Source organism: Ursus americanus, chromosome 1 (assembly GCF_024610735.1).
Source record: "Ursus americanus isolate L20-20 chromosome 1, mUrsAme1.1.p, whole genome shotgun sequence".
Lineage (NCBI taxonomy): Eukaryota > Metazoa > Chordata > Mammalia > Carnivora > Ursidae > Ursus > Ursus americanus.
This window is the reverse complement of record NC_142127.1, coordinates 107,083,573-107,096,992: the sequence shown is the minus strand read 5'-3', so window position 1 is coordinate 107,096,992 and position 13,420 is coordinate 107,083,573. Positions and strand designations below refer to the sequence as shown.

Genomic DNA, 13,420 nt, shown 5'->3' with positions numbered 1-13,420 from the left:
ATAATCTTTCTTCTGGCAGGTCTGACAGTGGTAAATTCTCTCCGTTTTTATCTAAAAATGTTTATACTTCATTTTTTTTAAGTCTCCATCAGAATTCCAGGCTGATGGTTTTATTCTTTCAGCACTTTAAACTGTCATTTCTTATGGCTTATGTTACTCCTGCTAGGTCAGTGGCTCTTCTTCCCTTTGATCCTCTGCAGGCCATGTGCTTGTTTCCCACCACCCACCGCCTTCCTTGTAAGATTTTTCTGCTTATCACTGCTCTTCACCAACTGTTTATTGTGTGCCCTGGTGTGCTTTTCTTTGTATTTATTCTACTTGGTGTCTGGATATTTTCTATCGGCCTTTTTTCTTCTGTGGTGTATGATTTGCTGTTAGGTCCATCAGAAAAATTTCCATCTCCAATGTTGTAATTTTTTTTTTAAATCTCTAGCTCTTTAAGTTCTTTTTGGTTACCTTATTATGTTGATATTCTTCTTCAGGTACCAGAAGCGTATTTAAAATAATAAAAGTTCTTGCTCACCAATTCGATCATCTCTGTCATTTCTGGATCTGTTTCTCTATTGCCTGATTTGTCTCCTGGTTTTGCGCTACATTGTTTTGTTTCTTTGCATAAACAATAACTTTTTATCGGATGCAAGCAATTTTAAATATTACACTGTAAACTGGATTTTGATATCCTTCTTTAATGAAAGATGGCTTTTATCCTACAAGTAGCTTATTTGTCAATCAGCTCCATCCTTCAAGGCTTGTTTATACCTTTGTTAGGGAAGGTCTAGAACAGCTTACACACAGCTACTAGCAGGTCTCAGCTCCTTGCCTTGGCGGACTTCTCTATAAAGCTGCTAGTGGGTCCTCCCAACACAGTGGCTGACATCCCTCAGATCCCCCAGAGTGATTCAAAAGAAGACAAGGGCAAGCTGCAATCTCTTTATGATCCACTCTCAGAGTCACACCCCTTCATTCCTGCCATGTCCTACTGCCTACATGGGTAAGCCCTACTCAACGTGGGAGGGGGTAGAAAGTATCACAAACACCAGGAGGCAAGGGCCACTGGGGCCATTTTGGAGGCTCAATGACACTCTCACCACATACAAATAAGGAAATGACAGAAATATTAGGATTTTACTCGCCAACGAAAAAGAGTTTTTTTTCCAAAACCCAGTTGTTTGATTCTGACAATAAAGGAATTTTCCCTTTGACTTTATAGGTCATACTATTATACCCTAAAGGTTGGGAAGGGGAGATACCCACATATTTAACAAGCTTGAAGATATAAGCTAATTTCTTACCGACCACCATCAGTGTGAACTCAAAACCCTTTTTCACTGATTTTCGGTGAACTTGATTGGGAAGATTTGCAAATCCGACATAGCCAGGAGTTTCTGGATTTATAAACTGAGTTGGTTGTTGCTAAAATAAGATTTTACAAAAAAATAATACCTTATTAGTTGCTTTTAAGATATAATCAAACCCGTGACAATAGTATCATTAGTTCTCACGTATTTAAAAAAATTTATATATACATACATCCACTTTCAAAAATTAAAAATTAGTATGGTGATTATGCATCAGATACTAACGAATACCCAAACACTCAAAAATAAAAGGAAAGTAATAGTCTTGCAATTTTAACCACAAGTTCTGCTTTTCTCAGCATGTCTTTTAGAACTTTTAGGTTTATTTCAAGGCTCTGTGCTTATTTTCAAGAGCGGATATAAGCCAATTTATCAAGTGTAAGAGCCCTGTAAATTTCATGATGATAAATTATTCGAATTTTTAATTATTATTTGATTGGTCTGCTAGGAATGATGTAAAAGAGGCTAAATGGATTGTTACTGATGTATTTAGAAGAAATTGGAAATATGAAAAAAGCAAGCTCAAAGCTTTTAAAATGTCAAATTAGAACTGTCTCAATGAATTAAATATATCAGTTGTATTAAAAATTAGTTATCTAAGTCTTGACTATAAACAGCTTGAGAACACAAAGCGGTTTCTCCTTGTACTGTAGAGACATGAGAAGTGAGATCTCTTACCTTAGACATCTTCAGTGAAGTTTTCTTGATCTGTTTAAAAAAAAAATGTACATGTTTGTATATACACACACACACTGATTTAGCATGAGTTGATGTGTAATGACTTACACATGAAGCATAAATAGCTTCTGTTTCACTTACCTTGTCAATTGCATCAAATTACAAAAATGACCTGATCTCATTATAAAGGAGATATAAAAAATTAGGTCAGTTAAATCAACTATATATAATGTATACATATATACATACATATACATATATACACACATACATTCCGTATTTCCAATAACATCCAAACTTTCTTTAGTACTGATTATATACTAAGCACGAGGGCCACAATAGGAGAAAAAGACAAATTCTCATGACCTCTGGAATTATGATTTTCCTTCTCTCTTTGAAACCTGTCTACAACGAAAGGGTCCTTGTACAGTACTGTCTTCTACTGAAGATTCCTTGAGATCCTGAGAACTAGTTTTTGACAATGGGGCACACAGAGCACATCTGTTAAGTAAAGGAAAAAGGACTGAAGACACTGGAGTGCTTGAGGAGTTTAACAACAGTTTTAGAGACATTTGGAATTTTAAAAGACTTGAAACTTTGGGGAACATGGAGTCTACTGGCTAACCCTTGGTAACAAAAGTCAAGAGATAGGAATGCAGTCAGATTTGATTCCCTCTGGAGCTTAGAAACTTATTAGGAAGTTTCTTTCCTGTTCTTGTCTCCCCATCCCCAAACCTTAACATTCCCGAAAACTGCACACCCTGTTTCCCTTCTGAATGTAAATGTTCCCAACCACCTCTGAAGACATGAGGCTCTTGCACCCCCATGCATGGTTTGATTAACTAAGGCTGACAGTAGGATTTGTATTATTTCATAGAAGGTAAGCATTATAGTCTTGGTTCTCCTTCTAGTGACCCACTGGAAGTCTTACTCTCACCTATCCAGCAGGAACAAGGGAGGCACGAGAGAGCTGTGAACTCAAGTGCAGTCAGTAAACTGCCTGCTACTACTATCATGGCTGAGAAGGGAGTGTCTGGTAAGGCCCGGGCTAAAAGGGAGGGCCACCAACTGAGGAGGTGTGGAAAGCTCCAACCACAGGTGGGGAATTAAGGCAAACTTAAGGGAAAGTAGGACTGTTAGGCAAGAACAGAGGCAGGAGATGAATTCTGAACAACCTTTTGACAAGTAAAGGAATACAGTGGATCCTGGAAAAGCTTGGAGAACAGAGGTCCTGAACATGAGGACTCAGGAGTAAGACGATCGTGACCGCATCTCCCTGCCTCCAACAAGAGCTAAACAGGCAAGCTGCAGGAGGAGAAAGGTGATAATTTGAACCAACAAAAATAGTATCGCTGGAATGATGATGCAAGTACACTATTTAAAAGAAACAAAACTGGGGGCGCCTGGGTGGATCGGTTGGTGAAGCATCTGCCTTCAGCTCAGGTCATTATGATCTCAGGGTCCTGGGATGCAGACCACATCAGGCTCCTGGCTCAGCAGGGAGTCTGTTTCTCCCTCTCCCTTACCTCCCCACTCGTTCTCTCTCTCTCTCCTTCTCAAATAAATAAAATCTTAAAAAAAAAAAAAAGTAAACTTATTGGACCTAAAAACCATGATTTTCAAACTCAGACTTTGGTAGCTCAATTGAACAAACGGTCATAGTTGAGACTCGAATTGTGACTTGGAAGACAAAATATAAGAAATCTTTATGCACAGGGAGAAATACAGAGAAGAAAATCATGGGTAAAAGATAGTCTTGGAGGAACAATCTAGGCCATTTACCTTGTTAACAGTAAGAGTTCTCGTTAAGTGAAAAAGAGACAGAGGGAGGAAAATAATAATAACAGAAAATTTTTCTTAGAAGAACAAAGATCAGAGTTCACATTAACCAAGTATCTGGAGAGAATTAAGGTCTCTTTAACAGAAGGAGAAATTCTTTTTTTTTTTTTTAAGATTTTATTTATTTACTCAACAGAGATAGAGACAGCCAGCGAGAGAGGGAACACAAGCAGAGGAGTGGAAGAGGAAGAAGCAGGCTCCTAGCGGAGGAGCCTGATGTGGGGCTTGATCCCATAAGGCCGGGATCACGCCCTGAGCCGAAGGCAGATGCTTAACCGCTGTGCCACCCAGGCGCCCCAGAAGGAGAAATTCTATTAATAATATAGGATTAGTATTAAACTACCTCACCAAAACCTAAGAGTTGGCGGCAAGAGAGAGAGCATAGAAGTGAAACATTCCAAAGGGAGAGGTGAGGGGTCCGATGGAATACAGATGGTCCGGGCAGAAGAAGGAGCAGACGTCTTTTTTTTTTCAAATATAAAGATTAAGTGTGACTATAAAAGAAAAGGTAACCGTTAAAAAAAAAAGAGAGACAGCGAACTTCCAAATTAAGAGACAGATACAGAATAGCAACTTGATCAAGCCAGGAAAATTATGGAAACAAGAGGAAAGATAATAAAATCAATCATTAAGTGGACGGATATGCTTAAAACAAAGTAACAAAAATGCTGAAAACAAAAGGACAGGCTAAAAGATACCAGGGTGGCCAAACCCAAAGAAAGTAGGACAGACAATAATATCGGTCCAGGAGAAATTTAAGGTAAAAATGTGACCATGATGAAAGGGACTACTTATAGGAAAGATAAACATTCCTAAACTTGCACATACAAATCATTACAGCAGATAAATACATAAAGCAAAGACTAGGAAAAATGACAGGTGAACTTGATAAAAACACAAATCAAGTGCAAGACTCTAATAGCATCCCTCGGAATTACAGATTCAGTAAACAGAGTATAAGCAAGGGCAGAGGATTGTGTAATACAACCAATAAATTAGAATTAACAGACACACAGAATCTTGAGTTAATAAAGAAAAGCAGCTAAAGAAAAAACACCATATAACTACTATAAAGAAAATTTAGGCAAATTTCAAAATATATTTTTACAATTGATGTTTTCAACTTATGATCTGTTAAAACTAGGGGGTGGGGGTAAAGATAAAATACAACTCCCAATTACTTGGAACACTCCTGGATATCCCTTGGATCAATGAGGGTAACAAAAGCAAAACCACAAGCTATCTAGACACTAATGGAAAGAAGACAAAAGCAGATCTATGGGATACAGTAAAAGCTTCATAGATTCTGATGAGAATTTGGGTTTTAGATATTTTCATTAAAGAATACGGAAGATAAAGAAATTTGGTTCTCAAATTATTGAGAAAAGAAGTAACAACAGGAGGATAAATAGATTCAAAAGCTAGTTCTTTGAAACAAATTCCTCACAAGTTCCTTTAAGGGGGGGAAAAAAGCAAATGTAGAAAAGTAGGTATAAACACAGATTCAGGAGACTCCATGTACCAAGATGGCCACAGATTTGAAAATCTGGAAGAAATGGATGATTTCCTAGACACTGTAAATTACCAAAATGGAACCACGAACTGGAAAACCTGACAAGAACAAATACCACTGACCAGCTGACTAAAATTTACCAGTGAAGAAGGGACCAAGACCAGACAGAATTAGAGCTGCGGTCCACCCAACCCTGCACAGATAACACCCACGTCACTTAAGCCAGTACAGAAAAAGGGAAAGCACTCCAATTCATTCTATGAAGGAATGACAACTTTTAACAACAAACCGAGAGACCTAAGAAAGCTGGCTAGATAGCGGTATGTCAATCTCACTCATGAATATAAATGGCAAAAATTCTCAATGAAATATTTGTTAGCAATTAGGTTCCAGAAATATACCAAAAGCATCTATCTACATAAAGCCGTTACAACAAATTAAAGGAGATAATCCTATATGAATAGATGCTGAAGAGACATAAGATAAAATTTGGCAACCACCTCTAATAAAAACACTTAGGAAACTGCTTAAACATAACCCAGGGTATTCCCGAACACTAATGGCAAATGTTACTCTCTCAACAATGGAATACTAAATCTATTTAAATTACAATCACTAATTAGGCAGGGATGCCCATTACCACTATAATTATTTTAAAACATTTATTCTCTGATTGTCTCAATTTTTGGTTGTTCATTTGAATTAAGATCCAAACAAGATCTTCATATTGCAATCTTATTACACAATTCAGTGAAACAACAAAATGAAAAAACAAAAGCTTTTCACTGATAAGACTGAATACACAGAAAACACAAACGGTTCGGTTGAAAATTCTAGGAGCGCCTCGGTGGCTGAGTCAGTTGAGCCTCTGACTCTTGATTTCGGCTCGGGTCATGATCTCGGGGTCCTGGGAGCAAGCCCCACTTCTGGCTGTGCTCAGCGGGGAGTCTGCCCAAGATTCTCTCTGCACCCCCCCTCAAATAACTGAATCTTAAAAAAAAAAATTCTAGAATACGGTGATTTAGTAAGGTGGCTGGATACAAGCCAGATACAAAATAATTCCTTTCTGTACTAGTAATGAATATAAAGGAATGTTAATGGGGGTGAAATGTCATTTACAACAAAATTAAAACAAAAAGCAACCACACATGTAAAAACAAATTTAGAAAAAATAGGGCCTAGGTGAATCAAATTTTTATTTCTCCCGAATTAGTATATAAACATGGTCCAACCCCAGATGGAATCCTAATGTGGGTTTTTTCCTAAAGGACTGGATAAAGTGACCTACAAGTTCACGTGGAAGAATAAAAGAGTGGGCGCTTGCCTTAGAAGCTATCACATGTATCTTATTTCAAACCAATCCAGTAGGACATAGGACTGTCATGGAGGTTTCTCCTGAACATCAGACTTGCTTCTCCTCAGTGAACCCTGGGCCCCTGCCTGGGTTCTGACCAACTTCATCTGAGCACCCTGAGAATGTTGTACCTCGAGTCCCCCTATGTTTACCTTATCCTGTTCAGCAGGACTGAGGATGTTCCATAGGAGAGAAGGGGAACTTTCCCTGGTCCCTATCAGTTTCTTGCTGGAAGAAAGGCAGGAAGACCTATCTGGATGCACATGTATAGGAAAATAGAGAATACCATTATTGGAACAGGCTATGAATTCTTTAACTTAGCAAGTTTTTCTTGCAATATGCTATTTCTTTCATATTCAGGTTTTTCCCCCTGAAATAAAATTTGGATCCACTATGATTTTGTAACGATATGTTACTAGCTAAGTAATGTAAAATGAAAGTTGAAATAGGAATATGGAACTTCGAAGCACCTGGTTTTCAGTGAGAAAGCCTTGATCCCGCAACACAGGATGCCAAGCACTGTGGTTAATTTAAACCGTGACTGCAGACCATTTGGATCTCCCAAACTCAATGTGGTCAAATAAAAATTTTATTCTTTCCGGTTGTGCTCATCCTAGATGCTAGCAATTGTCTAAACATTTGTCTTTACTTGAACATGGCTTCCTTCTTCCACTGAGTAATACTCCCATCCCAATTCACATAGAACAAAGCAACTTTTCCAAAACAAAAGATGAAAAACAGACGGATAAAACTAGATTCTTGGCAATACATAAAAATTTATTTTGCTTGTGGTATTTACACTAGTGGATTGCCCCTAACTACCAATCACAGACATGTTATTCTTCTATTTACATACATTATCCCCCCCACACACAAAGTGACCCTACTGTTTAAGACCCCAAATGTCCATTATCCCTAATCCAGAGCTCTGGAGACATTCGGCATTCAGATTCTTTGGATTTGAGGAAGGTACATATACCATACCACACAACTTCTTCAATGGCTACCTGGGCAGCACACCCCACAATCAAATATATTTTCTATAGTGACATATATGACCATTAGCACAAAGTGGTATAAACTGGCTTCAACTCGATTCTGCTGCCAAATGAGTTCTGATGTCCCTTCTCCCTTGGGAAAAAATTAAAAAATATCTTTTTCTTTTTAAGCAGTTTCTGTCTTTGGGTGTAAAAAGGAGTTGGGTATAAAAGGTGACCTGAATCACACTTACAAATGATGACAGAGGGCAGTCTCACCCCCTTCCCTCCCCATTTCCCTAGGTCACCCTGCTAGCTGAAAAGCAGTCAATGCGAATCTGATCTGATTGAGAAGCCCTTGCTCTTTACCCTGGGGTGCTGTGCCAGGTGAGAGATTAAAGTGGAAAATGGGAAAAAATATCAGGATCACTGTGACAGCTGAGATGATATCTGCCAAGATTTGACAGAGCAGTACACACTGTGAGTTAGGGTACTGGGTGCTACAAAGAAAGCCTGAGTTCGGGAGCCACCCAAACCGAAAATAATGAACCTCAAATTACAAACACTAGGAAACAGCTTTTGGAACTTCTACACGACATTTTATCTCTCATTAGGATGGCAAGGTTGTTCTGGAACATTAAATTTATCTTGAACTATTATGACTGGAGTTGTTCAAGAAACATCTGAGAACGTACTATGTGCTGGTCACTGTACTAGACAACGGGTATCGCCTGCCCCTCAAAGACACAATCCAGTAGACAGCTCCCAGAGGGAACAATAAGGGCCGACATCAGGCGGACACCTAATCCAGCCAGAGGAAATCTACTCTGGGCGGAATCCTGAACAACAGAGCAGAGACTAGACAAGAAAAAGCCGAGAAGCTGTGGAGATAACTGGGTTTCCAACAGAAAGAAGGGTCTGGGCCGAGACCAAAGGTGCAAAGACCCGGCCGTCTGAACGGCAAGTTCACTTCTACGTGTGGCGGGAGGGCAGACAAGGGAGGGGTGGTACTGGCAAGAATGAGGCCAAAAAGGTAAAAGGCGGCCAAGTCTTGTGGGTCCTGCGGCCACCGAGCGGGGGCTTTACTGAGAGCGAAGGTCGCCACAGGTCGGCTTCACGTCAGGCCTTCCTGGGAATGGTGGCCCCCCACCCCCCATCCTTCCGGACTCGGCGGTGCGCAGAGCAGGGGCCGCCGCGTCGGGCCGCCGCGTCCTCCTCTCCCCTGCCTCGTCTTGGCCACGAAGAGCCCGGGGCCTTACCGAGACGGCAAGGATCTGTTAGGGGAACTCTCCGCCAGAGAACGGCGGGGTGGAACGGCCCAGGTCGGGGCGACGACGGGACGCTCCGCAGGCCGCAACCTGGGCTTTCCCTCCAACCACGGCCGCCAGCGCACGGTGGGCGCCCCAGGCCCAGCACTGAGACGGTCCCACGTACTTCGCACAGGACGGCGGGGGGTCGGCCGGGTTCTTCCGCGACACGTCCCGCCGTGAGGGCCCGGGGAGGGCCGGAGACCCCAGGGCGGAGGAGGACCGGAGCTCCCGGGCCTGCCGCCCCTCCCCCACACCAAGCCAGCCACCCCGCCCGCGCGCCCCCGGAGCCGGCCGACCGCCCCCCACGAGCGGACCCCCGCCCCTTCTGCGTCGGCCTGCAGCTCGCGCCCCCCGCGACGACGGGGACTCACGGCGAGGGACTCACCGCCGAAGAGTCGAGGAACAAGCGCCTACCGACCGCGCCGCGGACCCGCCCAGTGCCCGACGTCCGCTGGCGCCCCGCCCTGCCCCGCCCCACCCCGTACGCGGATGGCGTCATCACGTAGACCCGCCCCCTTGCCAACGCTAACCTCGCCCCGGCGCGACCCGGCCTTCCTCCCCTCCCCCATTCGCCGGCTTCTGAGTGCGCAGGCGCAGGCCCGTCCGCGTTTTCCGTCTCTGCGCAGGCGCCGTGCCCCTCCCACGGCGGTTGGCCATATAGAGGCTGGGGGTGGGGGGGGGAGGTCAAGCGTAGCCTCTTCTCCTTTACCAAGATGGCGGCTTGTCCCTGTTTCGCCACAGTTCCTACCTTATGAGCTTGATTTCCTTACGCTGATAAGAGTGGAACAGGTAATGTGAGTCTTTGCCTTGTGGGTACGTAGAGTGGGATGAAGGGCGTTTCATTACAAGGAGCTAAGTGAACGCTAAGGAGAAGAGAGGCGGACGGGGGTAGGACAGGTCGCGGTAAGAGTGCGGAGCGACCACGGGCCGGGAGCCTTCGCCTCCGGCCCTCACCTCCAGGAAGATGGCGGCAGCACCGAGCTGGGAGCGCCCGAGAGGGGCTGCGGAGGGTACGGCGAGCGCCCGAGCGGGGCTACTCTAGCCCCGGGCCGCCGGCGTCTCGATGGTGCGGGGGCTTCGCCCCCATTGGCCGTCGCGGGTCACGTGGGCCGGCGGGCCTGTGCGCGGACCATCGAGTTGGGCGGCCGTCCCCGGGGACGTGGCCTTCGTGCGCCTGGGCTGGGGCCTGCGCCCCGGGGGAGGGAGGGGCGGGCGCGGCCCCTTGCTGTCTCCCCACGGGCTGGTCGCGAGGTGAGACCCGGGGAGCGCCCCGGAGCCCACCGTGGCGACGTGGCTCGGGGACGGGCTCGGGGCTGAGCCGGCCCGGGTGTCCTTTCTCTCTCCGGGCGGCCTGCAGGCCCGCAGCGGCGCGGTGCAAATGCTCTCGGGCGGGGAGCGTTTGTGGAAGACCCCGGACTGAACGTGAACACAGTTTCCGGGACTCCGACGGGGGACGGAGTCGTGCGGGCAGCCCTGGGGGGCACGGAGAGGGCGTTGTTGGAAAAGTGGTTAGGTCCTCAGGGCACCCGCCGTGGAAAACGAGAGGGTTTGGGTTCTCTTAAGCGCAAAGGACAGATCTCCCTGTGTATTGTTCACCAAGCCCTGCTTGTGGGCAGGTGAACGCTCTGGAGGTACCCGGGGAGTGGACGTCCCGGTGGCTCGCTGTCGCCTCAGGACGGTCAGCCACTTGGCCGGCAGGGGTGAAGGTAGGGCACGTCACAGTCCGGATTCTGTCTGCAGCAGCTGGCAGTGCTTCACTACGGAGTGAGCTCCAGGCCGGGCTGTGGGATTCCAAACACTGGCTCGAACCTAGTGCTTAGGGTTAGGGTTTGAAGCTTTTGAACAAGAAGCACCCCAAGCTGACCTCGTTAAGTCCGTTTGATATTAAGGTACTTGGAAGCCGTGTTGTAAAGTAGTCGAGAAGGTGTTTGGTTAAGAATGGGTCCCGTCATTGGCGCTCCCAGTCCTCTGGGTCTCAAACGACAACCGTCAACCTGTCATGAGACTTTTAGGCTAGGAGAAAGCGGAGCACCTCCCTTCAAGTCTTGAGGGACAACATTTGAAAGCCAGTTAAATTATTTACAGTGAGGACTGAACCTTCCTGTAGCTTCCATTAGTTCCTCTGTGTGCCGGGCACTGTTCGCGGGCTCACCTCATTTTCTCTCATCAAGTTAACATCGGCTGTGTAGATAGATGTACAGCGAGTGTCGGGAGAGCGCTTCTAAGGGCCAGTCAGCCCGTGTTCCTGGGCGCCTCTGGGGCCAGCCCAGCCCGAACTCTGTCACAGGCCCTCCCCCGTGGGCCAGGCTGACCTCTCTGTGGCCTGATGGGAGAAGGTCTTCTTGAATAGCCACGTTATCTGTGTTCTTCCTTTGGTTTTCTTGTTTGGGGCTTCTGATTGTCTGACTTTGGCCTTGCGACTTCACTCCTTCAGCAGTCCAGTTCAGAAACATTTATTGGGAGTTGTGGGCCAGACATTATTAAGGGTTCTAGGGTTGGAAAGGTAAAGAGGATATACACTTTTTTTCTTAAGCAGCTTGTGGTCTAGTATGGGGGATTCACTTGTGAAATAATTAGGTTGCAGTGTTTTGAGTGCAGCAGTGGGAATATGTACAAAGTATGGAGATACGAAGGAGGAGGTGCTAATTACCTGTCGTAAAGTTTTTACAAAGAATGTTGTTCTTGAACTGGATTTAGAGGATGAGTAAGAGTTTTACCAGAATGGGGTGTTCTAAACAGGAAGACTAGCTTATGCCAAGAGGACGCATGACAGTTGTAGCTGGTGACATAATGGGCAAGAAGTTGAGAATTGGGTGCACTGCTAATACCTCAAATAGTAGAGGGCTTTGCTCAGCTCCTGTTCTGAAGGCCTTCGTGCCCTTCGGTTAGTCCTGTCTAGGATGCTCTGACTTGGACAGGGTTTCAAGTGATTACAATGTCTACCTGGATGACTTATGAGCATTAGTCACAAGTGGATGAGATAGATTCTCCATTAATGCTTCCCAACTGAAACTCGTTTATTTACCGGAAGGATCTGAGCAGAGAACACACTTCTCGAAGTACCAAGTGGTACTTCTATTTGATGAGGCCCATTCAGCATACATCCATCCCCACAGGGCTAGTGATTATAGGAAGGCTTTTTCCCTTTCCTATTAAGAAATAACTAAGCTCCTCGAAGAAACAGCACACAATGGAGTTCTTGGTTGTCAGGCTACGGTGGCAAGAGCATGCGTAGTGAAAAGTTTTTGGCCAAGTGGGAAAGTAGCCAGAGAGACCATCAGTGTGTCAAAATGCCATTTCCCTTAAGTTATGGAAGCACCGCAACACTCAATATTTGAAAACCAAGAAAACCAAACCCATCATCTCTGACATTTTAAAAATTGATTATACGAGTTATTTTTTGTTAAAGTAAGTTGCTCTTTGTTTTTGGTTTTTATTTCTTAAGTCAGACATTTTAGAAGTGATATCCCTAGTAGGCTGTTTTACCAAGCATGCTCAAGTTCCTCGAATACTGCTAGAGACCCGCCAGACATGTTGTCCCAGACTTGTCTGGGCATCATCTTGATGCTTGCCATTAATTTGGTAACAATACATTGACCATGTGTACTCTCCCTTCATACGCTTTATTGGCATTCTTTTGAATTTTTAAATTAAAAATTAATTTTATTTCAAGTCAAGGTTATATCTTCAAGTAGTTTTTTAAAGGAGTAATACATGTAGAAAGGCTTGTAAGGAGACACTGCATTTCCTTCCCCAGTCACGTTTCCTCTCCTGCAGAGCACACACGTCCACCTCTTTGCCTCCAGCTCAAAACAGCACATGTGCTCGCCTGCTACTTCATTGCTTCCCTCTTTTGTTGCATGCCTTGTCTCCTCACTTGACTCTGAGAGTGGATGTGAAGTGTCTGGCTTTCTCTTACTGCTCTGCCTTCCCCGTGCAAATACGTGGCTGCCTGAAGCACGTGCACCTGTAGTTTGGTTAGTCCAGTATTTGGTGGTCATGTTATGACTTCATAGTGCTGTTCACAGCTAGGCAAATGGTGTGATGGGATTACCTTTCCTTTCCTGCACGAGGTTTTGTTTTTCCTGAAGTTCTTGTGAGTCTTGTTTTTTGTTTGTTTCATTTTCTGTGTATTTGTCACTAAAATTCAACCCCAAATTCACCAGTTGTCTAAATCTTCTTTCAGGAAATGGAGTACTTACCTGATGAAATTCAGTATTTCGTTAATCTCATCTGGAATAAATATCCCCCAGGCTCCCACCTGCTGGATTCTTCCTGCAGATCCCACCGCCTCCTTGTGTGGGGTCCTTGGTTTCCTGGAACCCATGTCTCCCTCTCTCTTGACTTAGTACTCCACTCATTGTGATGGAACACTTCCTTAAGGAGTTGCC

At 44.8% G+C, this 13,420-nt stretch overlaps 2 protein-coding genes across 7 annotated transcripts in view; one reads left to right on the top strand and one right to left on the bottom strand.

The window, feature by feature from the left end:
• Positions 1 to 9,925, bottom strand: part of SEPTIN2 (septin 2) — a 32,432-nt gene extending 22,507 nt beyond the window's left edge. Inside the window, exons 1-4 of one of the 3 annotated variants that reach the window (XM_045795867.2) lie at positions 9,415 to 9,474; positions 6,895 to 6,995; positions 2,037 to 2,066; positions 1,293 to 1,413 (exon numbers count right to left, since the gene is read on the bottom strand). In XM_045795867.2, the coding sequence (XP_045651823.1) occupies positions 1,293 to 1,413; positions 2,037 to 2,045 (130 nt within the window). In that variant the 5' untranslated portion in view covers positions 2,046 to 2,066; positions 6,895 to 6,995; positions 9,415 to 9,474. Of the gene's footprint in view, positions 1 to 1,292; positions 1,414 to 2,036; positions 2,067 to 6,894; positions 6,996 to 9,414; positions 9,499 to 9,777 lie in introns of those variants that run through there. The other 2 variants (XM_045795868.2, XM_045795866.2) reach the window with 2 other exon arrangements.
• Positions 9,664 to 13,420, top strand: part of HDLBP (high density lipoprotein binding protein) — a 71,377-nt gene continuing 67,620 nt past the window's right edge. For 2 of the 4 annotated variants that reach the window (XM_045795863.2, XM_045795860.2), the window contains exon 1: positions 9,664 to 9,818. The gene's annotated coding sequence lies outside the window, so the exon portion shown is untranslated. Of the gene's footprint in view, positions 9,819 to 10,149; positions 10,281 to 13,420 lie in introns of those variants that run through there. The other 2 variants (XM_045795865.2, XM_045795862.2) reach the window with 1 other exon arrangement.